Source organism: Tachypleus tridentatus, chromosome 10 (assembly GCF_004210375.1).
Source record: "Tachypleus tridentatus isolate NWPU-2018 chromosome 10, ASM421037v1, whole genome shotgun sequence".
Classification (NCBI taxonomy): domain Eukaryota; kingdom Metazoa; phylum Arthropoda; class Merostomata; order Xiphosura; family Limulidae; genus Tachypleus; species Tachypleus tridentatus.
The window spans coordinates 148,393,408-148,420,619 of record NC_134834.1 but is presented as its reverse complement, the minus strand read 5'-3'; the positions used below and the strand labels follow the sequence as shown (position 1 = coordinate 148,420,619).

At 34.3% G+C, this 27,212-nt stretch overlaps 1 protein-coding gene across 1 annotated transcript in view; it reads right to left on the bottom strand.

Moving 5' to 3' along the window:
• LOC143230581 (tyrosine decarboxylase-like) overlaps positions 1 to 24,371 on the bottom strand; it is a 43,823-nt gene extending 19,452 nt beyond the window's left edge. The window contains exons 1-7 of the mRNA XM_076464385.1: positions 24,294 to 24,371; positions 10,044 to 10,261; positions 8,293 to 8,406; positions 5,998 to 6,049; positions 2,420 to 2,490; positions 1,848 to 1,982; positions 48 to 158 (exon numbers count right to left, since the gene is read on the bottom strand). Coding sequence (XP_076320500.1) covers positions 48 to 158; positions 1,848 to 1,982; positions 2,420 to 2,490; positions 5,998 to 6,049; positions 8,293 to 8,406; positions 10,044 to 10,244 — 684 coding nt within the window. The 5' untranslated portion in view covers positions 10,245 to 10,261; positions 24,294 to 24,371. The remainder of the gene's footprint in view (positions 1 to 47; positions 159 to 1,847; positions 1,983 to 2,419; positions 2,491 to 5,997; positions 6,050 to 8,292; positions 8,407 to 10,043; positions 10,262 to 24,293) is intronic.
• Between the last annotated feature and the right edge of the window lie 2,841 nt (positions 24,372 to 27,212).

Sequence of the window (27,212 nt, the reverse complement as noted above, 5' to 3'; positions counted from 1 at the left end):
CGATTAAGATTTAAATTAATGTAGAAGATTTCAAAAATTCAAAGTACCTCCATGGCTTTAGCTAACGTCGTTCCTCGTAGCTGAAAGCGGTCATCAGTTTCTAGAATTCGTAGTTTGACAAATCCAATCATGGCTGCTTTTTCCATAGAAGAATGAGCCTATGAAAATTAACATTTATATATATATATACGCACACACACTAACTCACTGGTTTGTGATGATGAGAAAACCCACTTGTAGAGAAAAATATATATGTAAAAACGGCTGGTATGGATAGAAAAAACTCTATGTAGAGGAGCGAACAACGTTTCGCTGACCACATCTGGCAAAAACTAGTAACAAAATATGACATTCCAGTTAATACCAAATTTATTCAAAAACCAGGCACAAAACTGAGGTCTATACTGTGTAAAAACTACAGACAAACACAACACCAACATTATTTATAAAATACAATGTGATAACTGCCACGACATTTATATTGGAGAAACGAGTAGAAAAATGGAAACCAGATTCAAAGAACACAAAAGTCACCTTCAGGCGTTTTCGAACACTACAAATCAAATAAACACAACATAATCATAGAAAACACTCAAATACTAAATAAAGAAACAAACATAAACAAACGCAAAATTAAAGTAGCCTTACTTATACAACTCAAGCCCAAAATGAACCAAAACAAAGGAACACCTTTATACTTATATTAATAAATATAATCAAACATCTAAGCACGCCCTCTACATTTTACACTCAATTACACAACCACCTTTAAACATGTGGTCAGCTATTGGTCAGTTATTCTCTCTTTTTTGTGTGAGCCTGACAATGACCGAAGAAGATCGAAACGTTGTTCGCTAATCTATATAGAGTTTTCTCTATCCATACCAGCCGTTTTTACACATATATTTAACTTACTGGATTATTTTTATATAATTTCACAAACACTGCCATGTTTCATCAAAGGCCTACGAGAAAAAACGCTATTTATTGACATCTTTGAAGTTTTTTAAAATATTATTGTTTAAATACTAATTCTAGCAGTCGACATTTTCACAAATATCCAAATGAAATATTGTATACGTAAAAATACATTTATTCAATGCTTACGAAATACTGTGACCTCTATTGTCACATTTTACGAAAAACATTGTGTCTTGACCCACTTTTGTTTCGAGTTAAGCACAGGAGCATCGAATCCCGGTTTTTGAGGGTTATTAAAGTTGTGTCGACGTTTCTTGATTTGACGTTTAACAGACATTTTATGTTCTCTCTATGTTTGTAGAACAAGACAAATTATTAATTTACGTACAAAAAGTTTTAATAGAAGGCTTCAGTCTTGTTTATTATAAAATGTTTTAACCCTACGTTCTGTTAGCCACCTAAAATGTTAATAAAAGCGGATGATTTGGGCAAAGGTTAGTATACATTAGGTTTATGATCCAACTTAGAAGTGATTAGTTTTTGAGGATCAAGATTGTGTTACAGTGAGGTTAATAGGAGGAACGATTTTGCACACTATTTTTATTCTATAACTCAATTTAAATGATCGAATTTTTGATGAAATAATGTGGATATGTGTAGAATATTATCTTTCATTGTCTTGCCAAAACTGGTTCGTATCTTTTTATAACGATGGAAATATGTACACATTTGCGCAGTTTTTTTGCAGTCGAATGTGATCAAATCTGCGTGGCGGAGATGTGCGCTTTACCAAGCGCCCTCTAGCTAATAATTTTCTTTTATACCTTCAAATTCTCCCGTGTAAGGATAAGTTTTACTCCCAATTAAATACAATGTAAAATATGAAAACTTAAGTTCAAAATATAAGGCAATAGTTATAAGATAACCTCTTTAGAACAATACGCCATTAATTTCGATAGTAGTACTCCTTCTTCTACAAATGGATGTTGTTGTTTTAGAGCCCGAATGGTGGCGTGGCGAGCAGCAAGAAGGGAAACCAACACACATTCACTTGCCGAACCCTGTAAAAAAACAATAACAAAATAAACACTTTCCCTTGTCTAAATCTATCAGAAAGTTTATTCGGTCATAAGAAACCTTTCTACAATTTAATTAACAAAATATCAACTTTGTAAAATAATTAAGTGAATATTTTGTAAGGAAACTGGTGTAAAAGGCTCAGTGAAAGTGTTAATAAAAATAAAGTTGTCTTCGAATTTGAAATAATGTTATCAAACGTTTTGTTTTACGGTTTAATTGTTAGCACATTGTTAAAGATAAGTGTCAAAATAAATCTCACCAGACATCAGAAAGTATTTAATCTCAAAATTATTTCAAATTTTTAAAAAAATATTTCTAACGTGAAAAAAATGTTTTATGTCAACATCGTTGGATCGTTTAGAAAACCTGAGATCACTTAATTTGAAATACTGCAATCCATACGAAGTTAATACGTCACCTGAATAACTCCACCCCCTGCGCCGTGGTCTGATAAACACAGAAAGTCGTGTGGTAGACCAATCATTTTTCCTGTTAATTAATGAAAAAGGTCACAAGTTTAGATAAATATATAAATTGGTAATTAATCAAATTATCACACGTGTTTGTGACGTCATTCTTCTGGTGAGTTTAGTGATGTGCCACTTGGAGAGGGGTTAATATTTTGAGTGAGTGTGTATTTTTAGTATATAAAATACGTAAGTGAAAAACATTTTAAACGACTTTAATTCCATAATTTAACATGTGAAACTAAAGGGAAGGCAGTGATTCAGCAACACTCAACATCAAATCTTGAACTACTCTAATCGAATGGTGGGATATGTGTATGTGTTTTTTTTTTTCTTATAGCAAAGCCACTTCGAGCTATCTGCTGAGTCCACTGAGGGGAATCGAACACCCGAGTTTAGCGTTGCAAATCCGTAGACTTACCGCTATATCAGCGGAGGACAGTGGGATAAGACTGTTCCGCTTATAAACATACGAAGTTTAAATTAATATTTGTGATTTTATGGTAAGGGTTGCCAAATCGTGAACCCTCGAATCACTGTCCCGTATGCTAATCGTCCCCGACTATTTAATATAAGTGTGTTTTCTTATGGCAAAGTCACATCGAGCTATCTACTGAGTCCACCGAGGGGAATCGAAACCCTGATTTTAGCGTTGTAAATCCGTATACTTACTGCTGTTTATATAAGAGAGCTAATCGCTAATCCCCCCTGTTTAATATAATAGAAAATTAGTGTTAAATAGTAGGTACACAGAGATTCTTCTACCTCATAAAGGTTACAAAGGCCGCTCTATAGACTTTCATAGCAAAATTAATTGTTATTTACAGAGCATAGAAAGCTCGTTGTTTATTCTGCGCTAAAACAAACAAGTTCTCAATATAATGTAAGTGGTATTTTCTACTGCTCTTTTCTACAAACTAGTCTTAAAATTACGGTGTTTTGTTCAGATTCGGTGGTGATGTCTATGTCATCCGTATAAACACAAAAATCAGTGGTGTAGTGCTACATTATATGGAAGCAGAGTCTTGCCAAAATTTGTCAGACGTGTGGCGTCACCATGAGGGTAGAGGTCTCATATTCAAAATATAATATCCATTGTTGTGAGTTCGTGTTTAAATAAAAAAGTATCAACAGCGTTAAGTATTCGAGTACATAATTAGTACTAAATTATCGAAGCAAAAAGGCGCAAGGGTAAAAAACTATGTAACAACTTAAAATAACTAGCATTAAAATAAAATTAATTTATTACATTTCTAACTAAAGAATAGTATGAACAGCATTGACTGTTACAATGCCTCGCATACCTTCTATCCTTCCAACATGAATAGTTATAAAAAAATATCTTTATTGTATATTATTTAAATAATAAGATTTTCAAACATGTGCATGTTTTAAACACGCAGTATAATTGTAAAATTTACTGTTATTCAGTGCTTTAATACTATATATATGTGTCCGAATAGACACTGACGTTTCACACGAAAAGACATACACCATTTTGTCATTCTGATGCATGCTCTTGAATCAGAACGGTCACATTGTGCCTGACGCCAGCTCTTGAGGGAGAGTGACAGAATATATATTAGGTAGTCTGAGAGCTCCACTAATGGACAAAGGGGATAATACATTCTGGCACTCAGAGTTTTTGGTTATGAAAAAACATTTAATTTCAGGCGTAAATGGAGTAACTTTTTTTATAAACTCTATTTTTAATTCTTAACTGTCAGCATTCAGCTCCAGTTTCAGATGCCAGAATGGTGTTATGGTACGCTCTGGCGGCGTTACACTCCCACCACTGAAACCAACTAGTTTTTGCGCATAATTATCATTCGCTCAGTGATTGGCCGTATATGTTCTGAGATAAAAAGCTTTTTATTTTTATGAAAATGATAATATCTTACAAATTTAAAGAAAATAATTAAACTTATTTACAAAATGCAAAAATTTAAAAATATAGAAGGGAAATGGTCCAAAATTATCTTTCCTATTTTAAAATTCAATAATTAAATAACTAAAGAAATATAACCATGCTGTCCATTCAGTATTAGATCATTGAACCTTCTCGAATTTTCCAATTTTAGTCTACAGCTAGGTGAAAAATTGTCGTGTGATGGAAATTTGTCTGTTTCTTCCATACAATGGGCGGTATAAATTTTGTCCGTCACGGAAGTCGAACCTCAGCTTTTAACATTGTAATTTTTAAACCTTACTTCTGATCCAGTGCGTTAACCTTTAGAGTACTGTCCCACAGTTTAACATGCCATAAAAAAAAATCAAAGTATACAATAATGTCACCTCTGTCACATAGTAAATAGAGTGAAGTTTGAAAATCAAAAACAGAACCAAGTACTAACCGAAACATCCAATAATATACATTTTGTGATAAAAGAAACTGTTAAAACTTATGCCACAAAAACAACAAGCCACTTTAAAAGTGTTCCTACGATAGGAAAGCTCAATAGTGCCCCACATATTTGTCAATTACTAATTGCAGTCATCCTTCCAACGATCAAAAACAGTAGTATTGTATATCATGAAGTAATTCACCATTGTTGTAAGAAACTCAAAATAATATATACTTAACCATTGAAAATATTGTCGTTGTTATACCACGAAGTGAACGTAATTGTTTAATTATTAACATTTCTTAAGATAATTAAATTATCAAGTCCACAAAAGACTCGAGCTTTTAAAAAATAGATTGTTTAACTTTAAAGGTACTTTGAAAAATGCAGGGAGTTCCACAAATAACTTCCATATTTTGTACTATACTTTAATAAAACCATTATTACTAAGCCTAAATAGCTTGTGTACCAATCTAACCATAGAGAGAGGGAAACTGTTTGTTTGTTTGTTTTTGAATTTCGCACAAAGCTACTCGAGGGCTATCCGTGCTAGCCGTCCCTAAATTAGTAGTGTAAGACTACAAGGAAGGCAGCTAGCTAGTCATTACCACCCACCGCCAACTCTTGGGCTACTTTTTTACCAACGAATAGTGGGATTAACCGTCACATTATAACGCCCCCACGGCTGAAAGAGCGAGCATGTTTGGCACGACAGGGATGCGAATCCGCGACCTTCAGATTACGAGTCGCACGCCTTAACACGCCGGGCCACAGAGGGAAACTGTTTCTTAAAATAAAGCATATAAGCACGTTTTATCATTTTTCTTTCTACATATACGTAGGGCCTGGCATGGCCAAGCGCGTAAGGCGTGCGACTCGTAATCCGAGGGACGCGGGTACGCGCCCGCGTCGCGCTAAACATGCTCGCCCTCCCAGCCGTGGGGGTGTATAATGTCACGATCAATCCCACTATTCGTTGGTAAAAGAGTAGCCCAAGAGTTGGCGGTGGGTGGTGATGACTAGCTGCCTTCCCTCTAGTCTTACACTGCTAAATTAGGGACGGCTAGCACAGATAGCCCTCGAGTAGCTTTGTGCGAAATTCCCAAACAAACAAATCTACATATACGATGAAATAAAATGACTAGTTTAAGGCTCTAAGAGATAAAATAAAATTCGTTTCTCACCTAGCCAATCTAACATTATAATTTCCAGTTCTGTACAAGCTGGACTTGCAGCCTGTAAATAAAATGAAAGTTATATCACATTCAGCACATTTATCTATGGTGTTTTTTAGTCCGTTTTATTTCACTCCAGCGTAACTTAAATTAATTTCGATAATTGAATAATTTGTCAAATTAAATATTTCATTTTACACAGTAGTAAATGTGTTTAAAAGATGTGTGTGTGGAATATTTCAATTCTTTTTCACCAGAGGTTAAATTAAAAAGAGAATCTGTGACTTAGAAGTCTTGTGCATCCTTTGGTTGGTCGAGCGCTCTGCTGTGGACTGGAGTTTCATTTAAATGTAAGAACATTATTTACTTACCTAAATTAATTTATATTACTGTATTTTGAACTAATTCGCACTCCAAACACCATAGATATTATATAAATTTCACCGTTGTAACTGATCCTTATTATATTTTTCGATTTGTTGACTCAAGCTGTGCTGATGAGCCTTGAACAGATGAAACTATATTCCACAGTAAATTAAACAACCAATCAAAGAATGCGTTAAGCTACAACGTCACAGATTCTCTTTTCAATTTCACCTTTGGTGAAAAGGAAAATAAATATTTTCTGAATACATATATTTAGTTAATGATATTGTTTAATGCTTAATCTAGTACTTTAAAGTAAATTCAATTCATTGTTTCAGTATTGATGTATATCTTAATTTTTCTACCACTAATCTGAAGAAAGATAGCCCCTCTTAATCTGGAGGAATATTTTTGGTAGCATACGGATATCGACCAGTTTCAGCTTCAAAATCCAGAACTCTACTACATGACCAATCATTGCCGACTTTATTAAAGAAATGCTTTTAGTGGTCAATGGAGTTTAAATTGATAGATATTTTCCAGTGAATGATAACCTAGTGGTTTAAATCTGAAGATCAGTTGGGCTCGAGGTAGGAATTAGAATAATACAAAATAATGTATGGATACTTAAGTGCCTACAGTTTTGAGTTTATCAAATTTGAAAACAAATTGTGTTTGTGAGAGTTTGATATCTTTTAAAGATTGAATTATTTGAAAGTGACGTATTAAGAATAAATTAACTCTTTCTTAAGTTGGTAAAAAGGCTTATCTATGAACATCGAGCTTAAGAATGATTCATTGCAAAAAAGCTGGTTTCAAGTTTTTAAAAAAATGAAAAATTCGAGGACAAATATTTTTAGTGCAGATAGACGAGAAGGAAAAGTGCCAAGAAATTTTAGTACATTATGAAAGTGCCTTAAAAGAAAAGATTAAATTAATAAAACGTACAGTCTGAATACGTTTCATCCATAAACCATATTTTTTATCAACTACTCTTGCTTTGAATTTGACAGTACGTTTCTGATTTTTAAAACTCAAAACATGTTGTTTTGTAAAATTTAATTTTCTGTTTATCTTACATTTGTTTTAGTTTGGTTTGCTATACGTTGTCTTTACTGTAATATTAAGCTTATGACACCTCACACATCTATGATATCATATTCAGCAGAATGAGAAAAATAATTGAGTTTCCTGTTTTATGTCCTTATAAAAAAAAAAGACATACCAGGTTGTTTAAAGTACAAATTAGCAGCATTATTCTATATTACCACATCTAGTCTTATAGGTCAGCAAAAGAAAAAAGCTAAACAGCATGGTCAGTTTAATGGCTTGGAAGATTAACCATTGATTATTTTCATTTTTGTAACAGTTTCACTTTATAAACACAAGGTGGTAGTATTTTGATTCTATGTAATGATAAATCAGAACATATTGTACAAATAAAATATCTGCTACTAGAAGTTAGCTAAAAATCGTAAAAATAAACACCAAAAATGAAAGTCGATGCATAAAATAAGTTGAATATTTGGAGAAATGACAGCTCAGTGAACACGATATTAGTCATGAATTTATTAGCCTCTTGATTTTGAAAAAAAAAAAAACAAACATTGTGTAAGGGTTTTCTTTTCTTAAATATTCAATGGAACCAAATGCTGTCTGTGTATCCTTGTTGCCAAACAGAAACCTAGGATCCGTGTGGTTTCCTCACTCTATTAATTGCAGTAAGCTGAGGTGAACTTGAAACGTCGTGGGCGTTATCCACCCCACCTGATTAATCAAAAAATAAATTGTTGAAAATAAATAACAACGAAATAAGAGAAAAACCTCTTAGCAACCACCAACAATTTTAATTCACACTTTTATGATCGTTATATATATATATATATTAAGCTATTACTAATTTTACATACTATAATTAACAAAACAGATCTGATGTACCCATGAAAATCCTACACAGCCAATGGCATCTGACAGCATATCTGCTAAGATGGAAGGATAAGAATTTCCTGCGGGAAAGTAGGCATGAAAACGTGGGTGTTGCCAGTGGGTGACCTGTTGTAGGTGAAACATTAATATATGTGTTATTTTAAACAATTATTATAAAATGTAATCAACTTAATTTACTTTAAGAAGATAAAAATAAGAAAAGTTAATCAGATTTCTGTTTTTTAGTCGTCATTCTTATATTATCACAATTTGCATATAGTTCCAATATTATCAAAAGCTTAATAACGTGGTTATTTGTCTCAGATTTTCCTATTTTCATATTTCAAGTTTCGAAAGTCCTGAAAGGAAGTTAATCTCAAGTTCTTAGAATAATATTAAATTGGTAACTTATAAGTTATAGGTAATATACTTGTAATCTCTTTGACAGAAATAGCTCATTTTTATCCAATGAGTTTGTTTGATTGCTGATAAAATTTACCAATCTGATAGCCATTGAACTGACACTAGAAGGAGGGTTTCTAAACTGTTCCAAGGATATTTGATGGGTAGCTATCTGAATGCGGATAATCTTTAATTAAATCAAGTTCATAATATAGTAATCTCCTTTTACTAACTATCTAACAACTCAACATTCCAAAGCTTTCACTACATCATGTTTACAATACAGTGGGAAGCTTTCAGCATATGTATTCATAACCTTGAAATTGTTTGCTCTTAATAAATATTGGTTATAAAATTGTTATGGTTATTTTAACACAAAGATCTTAAAAAGATAAATTAATTTTTATTGAAATTTAACTACAGTATATGCGGTAGTTTTGGAAAGTTTTAGGCTTCGTTAAGAGAACTCAGATTTAGAAAGTGCAAAAACAAGAAGTTCTTGGTGAAGTGGACTTGTTAGATTTTAAAGAAACTTAAGGATGTTGTATGTTATAAATAGAAAACTGTGAAATAAAGGGAATACGATATAAGGCAACTGAAAACTTAGTAAAGCAAATTTCGGTTAGTACTGACGTCACTAAATTAATCCAAGAAAACGGGGCTTAAAAGCAGCGATACTCTACCGTATAACAATTATTTTCGTAAAAGAAATTTTGCTGAAGAGAAACAGCCAGTTGGTATTAATTATATTTTTACAATGTTTAATGTATACAAATTGTTTAAAGTATGCTGTTTTGTTTGTTTGTTGTTAAGCACAAAACTACACAATGCGCTGTCTGTGCTTTGCCAACTACTGGTATCGAAATACGATTTTTAGCTACAAAATTTAGTAGATTTCCTGCTATGCCACTAGAGGGCTTCTGTTTTACAATTACAATTTGTTATGATGCGAATGCTTTTTCTACTATTAACAACTACATTAGGCCTAATGCTGTTGTCTTATTGCAATTAAAATGCTATGTTGAAATAACAAACTTTCTGAGGTGAAACGAGAATTAAGATTTAATAAGTATTATCTTTAACTTGATCAAATATACATTAAGTAGAAAAGATCATTTTTCTCTACCAAAGACAATTTGCATAAATACAGTTTCCCCAATTAACTTCAACACAAGAGTTCTACTTTCACCCCAAAACTTACATTGCAAGAGCCACCTGTTTCTCTCTTTAATACATACGTACACCATGATTCGTTATAAAGGCGAAGTTAATTAAAATCAGTAAGAAAAGACTGATAAGAAACCTGTATGGTGAATAGTATGCTTTATTTTCAAAATATTTAGAATTCATTCCTTACTTACCCCGGGCATAATAAAGCGTTCCACATCCTTCATAATGTCTTCCCATTCCTCTCCCTTGTGAGGAGCGTTGTAAGGGAGGAGATGTCGAAGATAACCTGGTTCAATGTTTGGTGTCACTCGTCTCTGGGATAGAGTCTCAGCATATTCAGCAATATAGTCAACCATCTCACGACCTCGCTTTTTGAACTCCGCCGTATCCATGGTAACTTATAGCTAACCTAAAAATAATATAGCAAGAGGAGACAGAGACAATGATTCATAGTTGTGTCCATGTTTGGAAATGTGGTTCAATCCAAGTCAATAAAAACTTCTAGCATAAAACATATAAATGGTTGGACACGTCCTAGAGATGCGATAATTATACTCAGTTCTCACTTTTTAATTCACAAAAATTCTAACATCAAGGTTGAGAATGCTGTCCAATTAATTACTTACAGATTAAACCGACGAACATATTTTGGGCTTTACAAACTGGATGATATAACTCCTTAAATCCATCTATTAAAACCGTTGATAAAGAACTGAAAATTGAGGTATTTAGGAGATTTTGGAATCAGGGTGAATGACCCACAGAAGAAGTTGTATTTATAGATTTGAGATCGAGTAATTCCAAAAATATATGTGATGAAACGCAATCATGTAGTACATGACAGATGTAAGATTATTAGCATGTTTGGTGTGACGGGATTCGAACCCGCGACCCTCAAATTACACCAGGAGTATACCGAAGAAGGGGGTGTCGGAGTCAGCCTTAAAGCCATGTCCACACAATTCAAGTCATTAGTTAATACATTCAATGAACCAAATTTTCCAGTACTTAACTTCCCCAAAAAGACAATTTAAAAGCATCCCACAATCCTCCAAATGAACCAAACCTTTTTCAGCTCTTAAGACCTGACTTTAGGGCAAGGAAAGCAAGTCAGCTGCATAGAGTTTCTTTTTCTTGCAGATATATTTTTATGAATTAGTCTTAAGCATCAAGCTGCAAATTGATCGTTGAGTCATTTACGAACGCATCACATCGTCTTATTACGTCCTTTAGTGGCACACGGGTATGTCTGCAGACTTACAGTGCTAGCACATTATGTAATTCTGTGCATAATTACAAATAATATCATCCTTTAAATCAAATATATTACTTCTTCAGTAATTTGAACCTGCCAGTCTTTTAATGTAATAAACATTATTGAAGCTCACATTTGGTTTTTGAACATAGAATTTCATTCATGGATTTTGTACAGAAACATTTACAGAACAAGACTTGTACGAAAACAAAAAAAAAAAAAAAAAGCTTTAGAAAAGGTTATTGGAAACAAGTGAAACATCCTAAGAACCCTTTATTCCTTCACTTTAACAATATTTTTCATCCGTGTCGAATCCAAACCTTTCGACAGAAAGGTAGGTGTCAAACTCGGAAAATAGTGTATTTCAGGGGAGATTTTTTTTTTTTTTTTGCATAAGAGGAAAAAATCCCCTCCCTGTAAATCTTCTGAATTCAATGCTGGTTTCTATTTCGCAAATAGGAATAAGTTTGAAAATTCGTCAATACATAAAATACCTCTACAGAGACTCTGCAAAAGTTTGGATAATTTGTTCGTTTTTGAATTTCGCGCAAAGCTACACGAAAGTTACTTGCGCTAGCCGTCCGTAATTTAGCAGTGTAAGACTAGAGGAAAGGCAACTGGTCATCATCACCCACCGCTAACTTTTGGGTTACTCTTTATACCAACGAATAGTGATTGACCGTAATATTATAACGCCTCTATGGCTGAAAGGGGAAGCATGTTTGGTGTGACGGTTTTCCAACCCGTGACCCTCAGATTACAAGTCGAGTGCCCTAACCATCTGGCCATGCCAGGGCCTATCAGTTGTTAAACTCTACAACCACACTTAAAGGTCCGTGATTAACAGATTTAAACAAATCAAAACTAATTTAATGTTCTCACCACCAGAAGTTAGGAAAGTTTTGAAAATTTGACGAAATATCGACAGTTTTATATTTGATTGATTGATTTTATATTTTATTAAAAACAAAGAAAAAAAAAGCTCTGTAAATCATATATCTCTCGATTAAGATTAAAAATCTTTATCAAAGTTTGTCCATATAATTCAGTGAACAGAATTAGAAGATGTAAATGCCTCCGTGTTTAGTAGGCCCGGCATGGCCCAGCGCGTAAGACGTGCGACTCGTAATCCGAGGGTCACGGGTTTGCGCCCGCGTCGCGCTAAACATGCTCGCCCTCCCAGCCGTGGGGGTGTATAATGTGACAGTCAATTCCACTATTCGTTGGTAAAAGAGTAGCCCAAGAGTTGGCGGTGGGTGGTGATGACTAGCTGCCTTCCCTCTAGTCTTACACTGCTAAATTAGGGACGGCTAGCACAGATAGCCCTCGAGTAGCTTTGAAATTCCAAAACAAACAAAAGCCTCCGTGTTTAGCAAGGAGATAAACAAAACCAAAACCTTTTGCCTTCATCTAGCGATTCTCGGAGTAACTACTTTAAACGAAACAACAAAAGACGAAAAAATGAGTTAAGAAAATATTTAGTCCCGCTTTAAAAAACAAAACAAAAAATGTGTCTTCACGAATTAATACACAGATGAGAATTTAATTTTACCTGTCATAAGTTATCCGTTTAGAAAGGATAATACAGGAAATAAATGCACGAATATCAATTTATTTCCCTGAGCAAAACATGTTCTGAATATGTGTGTTTTCTTATGGCAAAGCCATATCGGACTATCTGTTGAGTTCACCGAGGGTAATCGAACCCCTGATTTTAACGTCGTCAATCCGTAGATTTACGGCTGTACCAGAAGGGGGCACAAAGCATATCCTTCATTAATAAGCGCAAATAGAAAATCGCCTTATTAATACATACAAAGGCTAAAGTAAGTTTCTTCATTTCGAAAATTCACGAAATCCTACACAAGGGCTGGTTTGGCAAACAAGGGGAAAGACAGTTAGTCAATAACACCCACCCACCAACGTTCGAACCCCTCTGATCGAACATTCATCCGATAAGTCAGTAGTGAGTTTACGGACTTAAAGTGCTGATATCAGGGTTCGATTCCAAACGTTGGACAGTCCACTGGATAACTTTGCGCAAAAAACAAAAACCAAAATGTATCTAATCGTATATGGAATCTGACCACCACTCTTGTAATATGTCTGTACATGAAAATTGTGAAGCAATTACATAAAAAAAACCTTAGATTTTAGTCTCTCGCACTAACTACATAGCCACATACTGTTCCTATAGTTTGATTGCAATTAAGCGTAAAGCTACACAATGAATTATCTGCGCTCTGCCCACCAGGGTGAGCGAAACTCGGTTTCTGGCGTTGTAAGTCTGCAAACGGAGCGCTCTACCACTGTGGGAGGAGCACTACTAAAGTAAATTTTTAATTATTTGTTATATCGAAAAGTTACATGATTGAAGGTCGTGCACCCTGTAGCAAGCTAAAATTTAGATAAATTCAAGTCATATTTCATTTATTTATCATATAGTTCAGTAAGCTCAGTTCTTAATTAGCACGTGTTTCTCTCGAAGCGTTTTCTTCGTTATTACAATTATAACGTTATTGATTATTTCAAGACAATCGATTTATCTTAATAATTGTTTTCAAATTGATTACAATCGTTACAAGTTACAGTCTTTGCCGTTTCGTTTTATCGTTTCAGTAGTTAATCATTTAAGTAATTTTTATTTTGTTTAAAACTAACATTCTTGGAATTAAAATTAAACTGCTTTATTCAAGGAAACAGGCTTACCACGACCTTATGATTAAGGCACTTCATGAGTCGCGAGCTTGATTCCTGTTACTGCACATGATCGTTCTTTTGGCTGTGGAGGAGTTATAATGTGAGGGTCAATCCTATTTTTCGTTATTATAAGAGTGTCCCAAGTGTTGGCGGTGAGTTGTGTCGAATAGGTGTTTCCCTTCTAATCCTTTGTAGTTTCACGCGCAATTAATTTAAACAAACAAACAAACAAAAAAGCTTAACTGGTATATTTAGCTTGTTATCATGGCAAAAACAGGAATAATGTATATACAACGTTGAAATATTACTTACGAATTATTTTCTAAATAAATTTTCTAATACATCCAATTATTTGATATTTTTAAACAGAATGTTAAAGTCACAATCAGTAACAATCAATTATATAAATACTTTTTTCAGTAACAACTGAAAGGAAACATCGTAACACCGTATTCAACGCCCATAAGGAAACACCATAACACTATTTTTTAACTTTTTGTTGTTTTTTTTCATGCTCTTCTTAGGTGAACTTTTCTTCAAAAGAGATCTACTTTCCTTCCCAAAACTGTACAGACACCTATCGACCTTCATTAAAACTACTAAAATTTATTCACTTATCGTAATAAATGTTCAGTCATCTTATTATATTTTCGATAGTTAATATTACAAAAATTTCGAAACGAATTAGGAGCTCATTTTATTGATTTTAAGATGTAAGTGTATTTTAATAAATATTTCTAAAAATAAATTTGTAATTTGGACTTTTTTTTCAAATCAGCCATGATCAACAACATATGAAAAAATATAGGCCGCAATGACTACAGGTAATTTTGTTCAGTTGAAAATATCTTGGATTGGTTTGGTTTATTTTGAATTTCACGTAAACTTACTCGAGGGCTATCTGCGCTAGCCGTCCCTAATTTAGCAGTGCAAGACAAGAGGGAAGGCAGCTTGTTATCACCACCCACCGCCAACACTTGGGTACTCTTTTACCAACGAATATGAGGATTGACCGTCACATTATAAGGCCCCCACGGTTGAAAGGGCGACTATGTTTGGTGTGAAGGGGATTCGAACCCGCAATCCTCAGATTACGAGTCGAATGTCTTAAACACCTGCGCATACTAGGCCTAAGTATCTTGTATCTAAGATTATGAAATTAGGGCATTAGTTGAGATCGTGATTTTTGTTCGTCAATACTTCTAGTTAAAGAGAAATAACGTTTCTTCTTGAAATAAAAAACTGTAATTTAACCCTCAGCATAGTGACCAAGACGTTGTCCACTTTTACTCCCAACCGGACACGATTAATAAAACATCAAATGTAACAACAACAATAAATATCCTGTGAACCGAATTTACATGGTGAATGAAGTTTTATTTCTATAATACTTTCTGATCATAGTTTTTACTCGAACACTTTTAAGACAGAGTTAGTAATACCCAACAAAACATCCTAGAATTTGTGTCTTATTTTACCTGTTACCTATATGATTTAGTAATTAAATATTTGTTTGTTTGTAGTTGAAGCACAAAGCTACAAATTGGCTACTGTGATCTGCCTACCACGGGTATTGAAACTCGTTTTCTAGCGTTGTAAAGTAACTACACCAAAAAAAGTTTATTTCAAATTTTCTTCTCGACGACAAGTGATATTAACTGAATAAACCATTAACAGTCTTATTAAGTTAAAAAGAAATATACAGAAGAAATAGATTACCTTTCAAAATAATTATTTTCCCACATTTTGAAAAGATAATCAATATAAGAAAAACACTTCGGATTTATATAAAGTTTAAAAAAAAACGTGCTCATCTGGTCTGTCTCTGACAGATTTAACACCCAGGTCTGCCCGGTAAACAAAACACTCTAGACATCAGGGAAGAGTCGGTCAACACAATAGGCTGTTCAAGTTGAAAAGGTTCTTGTTTTCGTGTAATGGGTGAATCGCTCAAGTTCAGTACAAAAGGTTCTGTGATTGGCACGAAACCGAGTGTAATTGGTAGTTGAGGAATGTCGGAGATTCCTTCTTCGATCATTCAATTTTTTTTTTAATTTCTGTTGTTGCGTAGACCTGGAATATGTTATCTATATACGGAACTTACGCCTCAGCTGTACCCAACAGATGCTGAAAATTTTCATTATCTGAAGCGTTGAAATAATCAGGGTGCTAGAAAAAAAGAAACGCCAGCTCTCACAACAGTCGGTATGAGTAGTAAAACCATTGGACGTCTTTTCTTTATTTTTGTTGTGGTTATATGTTAGCAAAGAATTTAGAGAAAAAGAAACACAAAAATGCACAATGGTATGATAAAACCGATGGTACTCGATTTGTTCTTAAAAGTGGCTTATTGGATTTATTTATCTAAAGAAATCGGGTTGAATTATTCGTTTAAAAAATAATATAGAAAAGGAAAATGTGAGATGGAGTTCATTGGCTGATGAAATCATGTTAACGTTAGAGAATTTAATGAACTAACACTTTAGATTCTGTAGCCCTAAACTCGGCACAAGACAGAGCAACAACTCATTTTAACAGTCTCCCAGTGACACAGCAATATATCTGCGGATCCACACCGCTAAAAACCGTGTTTCGATACCCGTGGTGGGCAGAGCACAGAAAGCCCATTCTATAGATTTGTGCTTAATTCTAAACAAACAAACATTTTAACAGAAGCTCGAATAACGCCCCAGTGGTACCACGATATGTCTGCCGACTTGCAATGCTTGAAACCGGGTTTTGATACCCATGGTGAGAAGAGCACAAATAGCCCATTGTGTGGCTTTGTGCTTAATTCCAAACAAACCAGCTAGAATAAGTACCGACTTCCGACCCGGCATGGCCCGGTGATTAAAAAGCTCGATTTGTAATCTGAGGGTCGCGGGTTCGAATTCCTGTCGCACCAAACATGGTCGCCCTTTGAGCGGTGGGGACAGTTTAATGTAATGGACAATACCACTATTAATCGGTAAAAGAGTAGCCTAAGTATTTATGAAGTGGGTGGTAATGACTAACTGCCTTTCTTCTAGTCTTACACTGCTAAATTAGGGACGGCTGGCGAAAATAGTCTTCGTGTAGTTTTGCGCGAAATTAAAAAAAACAAATAAACAACTGCAGCAGAATCCAGGGCGACACTTTAATTCTGCACGTCATCCATTCTCTTTTAAGCACGTATCTAATAAGCGCCACGTCATCTACCTTTTACACCAATCCAAGTTCCACTCAGTACTCTGATTCTTTTCTCTCATCCCCGTAATTAAATTCATATTTTCTTTCCATCTGACCTCACTGTGACCTTTTGCAAAACCATCTTAATTTATTTGCATATTTCGCCCAAATGTTTATAATGTTTTAACATATTTGACTGAAGAATTAAACATTGGTGCTGTTATAGGTAAGCGTTTTAAAAATTGTTGTATTAAAGAAAACAAAAAACGAGTCCTACGCCCTTGTGAATTCTATAACGCCACAAATTTTCTTTCGACTGGGTGAGCAGAGCACAGATATCTCTTCGTGTGGCTTTGTGTTAAACCAAAATAACCATACAAACAAACATGTTTGTGTGTTATTAAATAATTCCACTAGGTGATTATCAACATAAGAAAACGTCAGTTAGGATTACAATGTTCCAGTTTCGTAATCATTTGGAAGCCTTAGTATTCCAACAAATAACATCATTTCACTAGCCCCTAATTTCATGACGTCACTACCTATACCTCTCCCCGCACCCGAGACCAGACTGTTTCTCTTATGGTATCGTTGTGAGCACTCGAGTCAGAATAATCATCACCGGACTGTCAGACGGAATAGACATCCGACAACGTGCCTTTAATGACTTGCTAAAAATGAATTATTATCCGTTATATAAAAGGGGGGTTGGGGGCTCAATGGTCAGCTACGAAATACTTTCTACACATTCCATTGGCTTATAGTGCCTCGATATGGCAAAGTTCAGAACGGATTGCCAGTACACATTATGAACGCTTCACTTCATCTCGCACATCATCACCTCTTCGGGATAAATTTAATTTCACGAGTAACCATAGCAACACGTAGTTGTCGTTCCAAGATCTAAGTATAGTTGAGGTATTTCGATAGTTGACGTCCTGCCATACATGGCTCTTATTTAACAAAAGTATTAGCGTCTCTTTGCATACAGAAAACAAGAAATGATTTTATATTTATACTGTCTGTCTATATTAGAACTTCAGTTCACTTAGTTTTTAAACCCTTGCTTACTATAGGGGTGTAATAAATTCGCCTCCGGTTTCTATTCTTAGGGAACGTATGGACGTAATTTGATAACGATTTAGTCTTATGAATACAATGATATATCGTTTGTAGGGCTTCTTTTCAGTAAAATATATCAAAAATTAATCATATATATATTATATTAAGTCAATTTATTTTTCAATTTCTCTTGGTTTCTGAGAATACAAAACCCTTGACTGGACGAATATTAAATTAATTTTGGTGAATTTAAAAGTATTCTTCGAACTTTAAGCGTGTTCCACGACTTGAGTAATTTTAGGGTTCGTTGTTTATTATTAATTATTTTAAATAAATTTTGCGTCAGTCTGAAATTTCCTTTGTGTTGCGAATACGTTTAAGAAAACGATTCTTTCCTAAATGGAACATTCTTTTTGGTTTAGCTTGTTTGTAAATTTGCGCAAAGCTGCACGAAGGCCACCTGCGTTAGCCTTTCCTAATTTAGTTACTTTTTATCAACGAATAGTGAAATTGACTCTCAAGTTATAACGTCCCCATGGCTGAAAGGACGAGCATGTTTGGTGGGATAAAATCCGAACATCCATTTTCGTAACGTTTCTAGCAATATCTGTTCGTTTTGTCTTTGCAAAAAGATTTAGTAGTTTTGTCAAATTGTATAAACTTTGCTCGAAGTATTTTTCACTTCGGTTTTAACCTGCATTGATCCTAAGAGAGATTTTTCTTATACTATTTAATAACATACAACACTACAAACCAGATTTCGATATCTGTGGTGGGCAGAGCATAAGTAGCCCCTTGTGCCTCTCTTTGCTTAACTACAAACAAACTTAATAATATTTTTTGATGGAACTTTTCACGTTATTCTTTATAATGTTAAGTTTAATGAAACACTTCACATTGTTCTTTATAACATTAAGTTTAATGGAACATTTCACATTATTCTTTATAACATTAAGTTTAATGGAACATTTCACATTATTCTTTATAACATTAAGTTTAATGGAACATTTCACATTATTCTTTATAATGTTAAGTTTAATGGAACACTTCACATTGTTCTTTATAACATTAAGTTTAATGGAACATTTCACATTATTCTTTATAACATTAAGTTTAATGGAACATTTCACATTGTTCTTTATAACATTAAGTTTAATGGAACATTTCACATTGTTCTTTATAATGTTAAGTTTAATGGAACATTTCACATTGTTCTTTATAATGTTAAGTTTAATGGAACATTTCACATTGTTCTTTATAATGTTAAGTTTGATGAACATGTTTCTTATACTACTTAATAATGTTTTTTTTAAACTTTATTCGATATTTTTTGTACTAAATCAAACTTCATTTGTGACTTTGCTAGATTTCCAAGCTAATAGTTGCTTGTTTGTTGTAAGTAAAGTACCAAGCTACACGGTAAGACATCTGTGCTTTGCCCACCACACGTATCGAAACCCAGTTTCTAACGTTATAAGTCAGCAGACATACCTCTGTACCACTGCTTGATCTAATATCACCTTCTTTTGAGAGATTACATGTTTGTTTGTTTTTATAAACTGTGTTCGATTGATGTCTCTCTTCAACTTACCAGAACTGAATTTAGTATAACGTTTCATAGCATTCAGTAAAGTTTTGTTTTTACTATAATAACTCTGTATAAATGAATAAAAAAGGAACATATTAAAACATTTCGAGAATGACGACTTCAAACTGGATATGTCGGAACAAATGCACGGGATGGAAAGAGCAAAGTAGGTTATCAAAATATTTTAGTAGTGGTAATGGTAAAATGGATTTGCCAGAACATGTCTGTTTTAGAATATAACCCAGTGAGAAATCGAACCCAGGATTTTAGCTTTATAAGTCCGTAGACTTACTACTTCACCCCATCTACAGACAGTTGGAACAAGTCAAAGATGTTCACGTGTTTTCGGAACATTTCTTGGGTGATGACGGCAAACTGGGATTGCCAAATATGGCAGGTAAATTTGAATGTTTTCAATTCATGCGTTATTACTTCTCCTTTCCCTGTTATTTTATAACGATTTTAATATATTTTTCTGAGTTTAAAGAAAATTGTTTAACATTATCTTTCGTCCAACGACAATTACTTTTAATCAGTTGTTAATAATCAGTTGCTTGGAAGACTTTATATTCAACTTTAAGGTACATGTTCAGTACATTACTGGATTGTTGAATGTTGATTTAAATACGAAAACCTTCTTTATTATTAACACTTGTGTACTTGAAAACTGTCGCGCCAGTGATCGAAGGGTCGTACCTATTTTTTAAAATATTTTTCAACTGTAAAAGCTATAACGTGTAACAGATTATTACTTATAATCATAAGCAAACTCAAAACGAAACCATTAAAGTAGACATGCCATTTTCACAATTGGATTCGAGGTTATTCTTAAATAGAATCATCACTATACGTGAAATTTTATGACACTCCTAGCAGACGATTTTGTTATGCTAACGACATTTCCACGGTTTTCAAGACAAGGAAAACAGAAACTCCAGCCTTTTATAAGATTTGACAAATGTCACTGAAATTTCCAGAAATTTTACTCTTGTCAACAATCCATTAAAAGGACAAATTAAGTAACAGAAACATGCTTAAACTACAATTTACAATGCTAAAATCCGGGAATTAATTCCCGCTATGGTCAAAGAGCAGATGACCTATTATGTAGATTTTTACTAAGGTGACAAAACCTGTAGATCCACAGTGCTTAAAATTTCTTCACCTGCCACATATGACTAGTCTTAAATAGGGATTTGAGGAATAGTCTATTTTAAGGCCACGGTGTATTTGATTTGTTTTTAACTTGTATTTATATACGATATATAGCAGTAACGTTAGAAATTAATTCTTCTGACCAGCTATTTAAAATATTTAAAATAAATATCAAACCCAGCCAATCTTTGATTCACCACTTTCGCTGAGTTATAACAGCGATTTTTAGGAGTTTCTCCCATCATCAGTAGCCTCAGCCAAGCAGGTAATTTCTTTCCAGCCAAATGAAGTGTGGCAAGAGAAACTAGAAGTGAATAGCTGATGGGTGAGTAGGAGAAGTAGAGATGAAGGAGAAATAAATGGGAAGTAGTTCTCCTTTCATGTCATCATGGACATGAATATGAGACTCTTTGTAGGGCTCTATGACATATTCATTCATGAAATTGTTTTTAATTTTTGAATGATGAGTTACACATGATCACTGCTGAATTCTCAAGGAAAATATCGTTTAGGAGAAGAGGTCACTTGATGGTCAGGATCATCCGAAGAAGAGTAATATCACGTATAATTCAGAGGTCAGTTGTTCCTTTCTACATTGTTGAATGAAATAGATGTCGTTTCTTGTATTGATAATAGAATTTTCTCTACCCATACCAGCCGTTTTTAAATATATATTTTTCTCTGCAAGTGGGTTTTCTCGTCATCACAGATTATTATTTCGTCACGGCGATTGTACGAGAAGTGTAAGTCTTTGTGATTTCTTTATGTATTTGTACTTATCTATGTGACCATTATGTCTGAACTAACACATATTACACCACTAAAATCACGTACAGGTTAAATAGTTATACTAGAGGAAACAGGAGGTGGGCGGCTGATGGACAGTGGATGATAAGGTTAGTATTCAAAGTTCGTACCCTCTCAGTGACACAGCGGTGTGTCTTTAGACTTACACTATCAGAAACTGTGTTTCAATACCCATGGTGAGCAGAGCATAGATAGCCCTTTGTCTAGCCTTTGTGCTTAACTACAAACAAACATTTTAACTCTGTAAAAACATAACGAATTCGTAGGTTCTGGAAGTGAACCAGTAATTACTGAGACATAGCAAAGCACTGAAATATTAGGACTGGATTTTTTATAGTAATATACTGTATATCATATACGAGGTGTGTTGAGATGTGTTTTACTCACCATAGTGGTCATATATTTGTATAGGATTTGCTTGTTTGTTAATAAGTGCAAAGCTACACAGTGTACTATCCGTGTTTTGACAACTGCGGGTATCGAGCCACCAGGGACCTATAATATTTTAAAATATCTATCACCCTCTGCCCTAACTTTCACTATATTTGTGTTAGTTCCGGACATCAATGGCTTACCTCCTCCATACGACCTGGCATGGCCAAGTGGGTTAAGGCGTTCGACTCGTAATCTGAGGGTCGCAGGTTCGAATCCCCGTCACACCAAACATGCTCAACCTTTCAGTCGTGGGGGCGTTATGTGACGGTCAGCCCCACTATTCGTTGGTAAAAGAGTAACCCAAGAGTTGGCGGTGGGTGGTGATGAGTAGCTGCCTTCCCTCTAGTCTTACATTGCTAAATTAGGAAAGGTTAGCGCAGATAGCCCTTGAGTAGCTTTGCGCGAAATTCAAAACAAACCAAACAAATCAAACCTCCTCCATAAATAAAATAAAATAAAAAGTATACATATATGCAAACAAAATGCATTTGCTTTAACTCTTCAATCTTACCAATAAAATAAATTATAACTTATTTGTACTTCAGAATTAAGTATTCTAAACTTGCACATCGCTTTTACTACAAGGACGACTCAAACAGTGGCACAAGCCGTAAAGGACATGCGCAGAAGAAGACATCAAAAGCCATTTCAATCTCAAGGAGTATAACTTGTTAGAAATGGCCAATTCAATGGTGATGTGTAGGGTAACAATAGTCAACGGTTCTGAAGTGGTAAGAAGTGTGATAAAAGAAACATTGAACAATAATCGTGTAATGAAATATGACATTGTAAAATAAAGCAGGCAGAATTATTTGTGATCCTAATAAAGGGATGTGAATTTGGTGTTCTTAGATTTTTCAAAAAGCCTCAGAAAAGTGCCATTAAAAAAAACTAGCTATAAAATTCGGGCAGTAATGGCGATAAAGATGAGTTAATTTGACTCATATTATAGTGAGTAAAGAAAGAAATCTTGGCACAATGATGAATATATCATCAAAACATCGCTCTGTTACCAGTAGTAAAACTCACAAATTGTTAGGGTGTGTTTACAGATATAGTGCTAACAGTTCAAAGTGATATTTATTTCTCTATACAAATATCTGTTTAGGTCTCACTTGGAAAATGTGTAGTTCAAATATCCTTACCTTAGCAAGGGTATTGACTTATTGGAGAGGGTTCAGAGGAGGGTTATTTCTAGGCAGAATTTTAGAGATGGAAGGATTATTTTACCGGGATTGTTTAAGATGTTGTTTTCTCGTGAAAAAATAGGTTCAGAAATAGCCTTATTGAAGTTTACAAGACTATCTGGTAGATCGATGGAAAAAAAACACACATTATTTCACTGTGTTACATTTTGAAGCTAATAGAACGATAGTTTAAAAACTGAAAGGCCCGGCATGGTCAGGTCGGTTAAAGCGTTCAACTCATAATCCGAGGGTCGCAGGTTCGACTCCCCATCGCGCCAAACATGCTCGCCCTTTCACCTGTGGGGGCGTTCTAATGTTACAGTCAATCCCAAAATTCGTTGGTAAAAGAGTAGCCCAAGAGTTGGCGGTAGGTGGTGATGATCAGCTGCCTTCTCTCTGGTCTTACACTGCTAAATTAGGGACGGTTAGCGCAGATAACCCTCGTGCAGCTTTACGCGAAATTCAAAAGCAAACAATTTTTAAAAACTGGAAAAATTTCAGTGAAAAGTTTTAGTTTTTCATAAGTGAAATGAATCGCTGCCTACAGTCGAGGAAGACCAGCACTTAACACGAGTCTAGGAAATTGAATCGATTATTTCCGGAACAGTAATTTTAATTATTTTTAAGAGCAAAACAATATCTTGATATCTGCCGTATCCACCGCGTAAAATCGAACGTCGCATTTTGGTGTTGCAAGTTCGTAAACTTTCCGATGTTCCACTAGTCTTCTGTCGTCTGTATTTAGTGTTGTGTTAAAATAATAAATTATAAGGCATTAATGGATAGTTTTCACCTGGTTTATGAAAAATATAATAAAATATTAGTTGTTGTGTTTTAATCAATATCCAAAAAAGTATTCTCATTTTTATCGTTTTTTTCTAGAAAATGAATTGTATGCAGACTTCGAAAACGTTCTTATGTACAAGCTAATTATGTTTTCTAGTATTTATTAATTACACGTACTAAATAATGCAACATCCCTATAAGAGGCGTATATACTGCCATAAATAAAGGTAAAGAAAGAGATGCTAGAATGGTAAGTATCAACTTACCAAAGACCCAAGATAAGTAATAATTCACTTACCAACTTCTCGTCCTCCTGCTGTGACCTCAAAATAAAAGGAAGATATAGCTTCGAACACTGGTTTTGTTGGTCCAAAACATATTTGTCTGCTGTTTTATTTATCTACGTCAGAAGCACTGCGCAAGCAGAGGTGATCTTTACTGGTTCATTTCAAGATATTAAAATTTCTTCCAATGAGGTGCGAGCATCATTCATGTGAGGGCGTGGTCTCAAAGTTTAAGTTAACCTCAATAAACAAATGACCATAAAAGCTTCGCAGGAAAAATATGCTTTGTAAAAATAAATGAATAAAACTTACTTTGATTTGTGCCATCATGGCGGTTGTTAGTGATTTTGCGGTTGCTGCTTCTCAGCTGTGTTACTTAGTTTAACAATCCTTTGGAATTTCTAATTTTTTGTTCTTTGTTCTTGAAAGGTTTTGACTTTGTTTTAATATCCTATTTTAATGCTCTTCAATGCTTTGGAAAAACAAGAATTTGATAATTATAGCTGACTTTAACTTTTTTAAAGTTTCCCGAATTCCACCATCGAAATAGTCATCAAATGTGAGCTTAGCAGTAAATGATGCTAATATACAGAGGTATAGCAATGAAACGAAAATGTAAATACTGACAATTAATTTTTTCATAAAGATGGCACAGTGATTCCATAAAAAATATCTGGTGTTTATTCTCAGGGAATAAAGATTGTCTTACCTGAAGAAAAATGGTGACTGGTATCCGATGCTGTTAACACATTTGCTATACTGATAATTTATGAGCTGAACAGATTACTTCCTTGGGCTTACACAAATCACCACCATTTTGAAACTAAAACAACAGCCTTAGCTTCAATTAAAATTATAATAAGTGTTGTAAGACCGAGTTCAGTTGTCGATATGTAGGCGAATGGTATTCTTATGGTACCAATTTAAACTAAACTTTTTTAATTAAAACGCACTGAAAGAGTAGATGTTACTTCAGTTATGTAACGATAATTATTATGTTCATATAAAGAGGCGGTGTATATAATAACAATTATGTTTCAAGATTATAACATACGCCTTTAACTGGCGTAAACCTAATATATCTTAATCTCCTGATTTGAACCAACCCTTCTCAAACAACTTTTTTAAACACAACAATGTGCCCTTTCCGGCTGTCAGTAAGAACATTTAAAACAAAACTGTCTGCAATCGACAAAGGTTTTACATTCATCACAAATCTTTGTAATGGTTGAAACAAGCAGTTTGCAAAATCCAACAAATATAAACAACTGCTGCTCGTTTTTGTTCTAATAATACGCATTTTGACCTTGTCCAAAAGTGTTTCTTCCATGTGTCCTATATGTGTGTGTTTTCTTATAGAAAACCACATCAGGTTATCTGCTGAGTACACCGAGGGGAATCGAACTTTTGATTTTAGCGTTGTAAGTCTGTAGACTTACCTCTGTAGTAGCGGGGGATAGTAGTATTGTGTATTTCAGTTCGAAATATATTTTATTAAACATGAAAGAAGACTTTAGTAAACTTAGTTGATGTGGTCAATAATATAGATTAATTCCATGAGATCCTTGTGTGGTTAGTGGTACATACTAATTCCACCAGATTCTTGTGTAGTCTTTTTTTTTTTTTGGAATTTCGCACAAAGCTACTCGAGGGCTATCTGTGCTAGCCGTCCCTAATTTAGCAGTGTAAGACTAGAGGGAAGGCAGCTAGTCATCACCACCCACCGCCGACTCTTGGGCTACTCTTCTACCAACGAAAAGTGGGATTGACCGTCACATTATAACGCCCCCACGGCTGGGAGGGCGAGCATATTTTGGCGCGACTCGGGCGCGAACCCGCGACCCTCAGATTACGAAGTGCACGCCTTAACGCGCTAGGCCATGCCAGACCCTTGTGTAGTCAATGGTACAGATTTATTTATCAAATCCTCGTGTGGTCTGTAATACAGATTAAGTTCATCAAATTTCTGAGTGGTCAGTGTTACAAATTAATTTCATTAGATTCCTGTACGGTCAGTGGTACAGATTAAGTCTATCAAATTCCTGTGTGGTCAGTGTTACAAATTAATTTCATTAGATTCCTGTACGATCAGTGGTACAGATTAAGTCCATCAAATTCCTGTGTGGTCAGTGTTACAAATTAATTTCATTAGATTCCTGTACGATCAGTGGTACAGATTAAGTCCATCAAATTCCTGTGTGGTCAGTGGTACAAATTAATTCCATCAGGTCCTTGTTTAAGCTTTTCTTGAAAGTAATCGCACAGTAACACATGGTAAAAGTGATTTTTATAACTTGATACATATTTATAGATGCAAAATTGATACTGATTTGTAAATAAAGCTGATGGAGGAACTGATTTTCATAGTAACTACCAAGTGTGTTATGGTCCTGTGATAAAGTCTGGGTGATACAGATTTGTAAAAAAAAGCTCTACCAAGTGGGTTAGAAATAGAACTAAATAGGTTCTACCACATATTCTAAACTAACTTAAACATGCTGTGAATAAATCCAAAGACACATTAATGTTATTCAGGACACTCTTTTATATTGAAGAGTAATGTAATGGTACGAAACAGTTTAAATAAAGATGTCAGTAAATAAAGAACATATTGGTAAACAATAAAAGTTCAAGTTTTGTTACATATGTTTCTTTCATTTGATTGAATAATTATTTTATTGTTTGGAATTTCGCGCAAAGGTACACGAGGACTATCTGCGCTAGCCGTCCCTAATTTAGCACTGTAATCTAAATATGTTCAATAAGGCTACCATTCAAATTAACAATGGCTTAAATCTTTGGTATCGTGTGATAAATATCTTGCTGAAGATTTAATTTAATGTATTGATATTTGTGAGTCTGTTATTAAGTTAGTGAATTTGTTAGTAATTCTGTCTGTTACTCATTTAGCAATTAGTCATTTCAGTTTTATG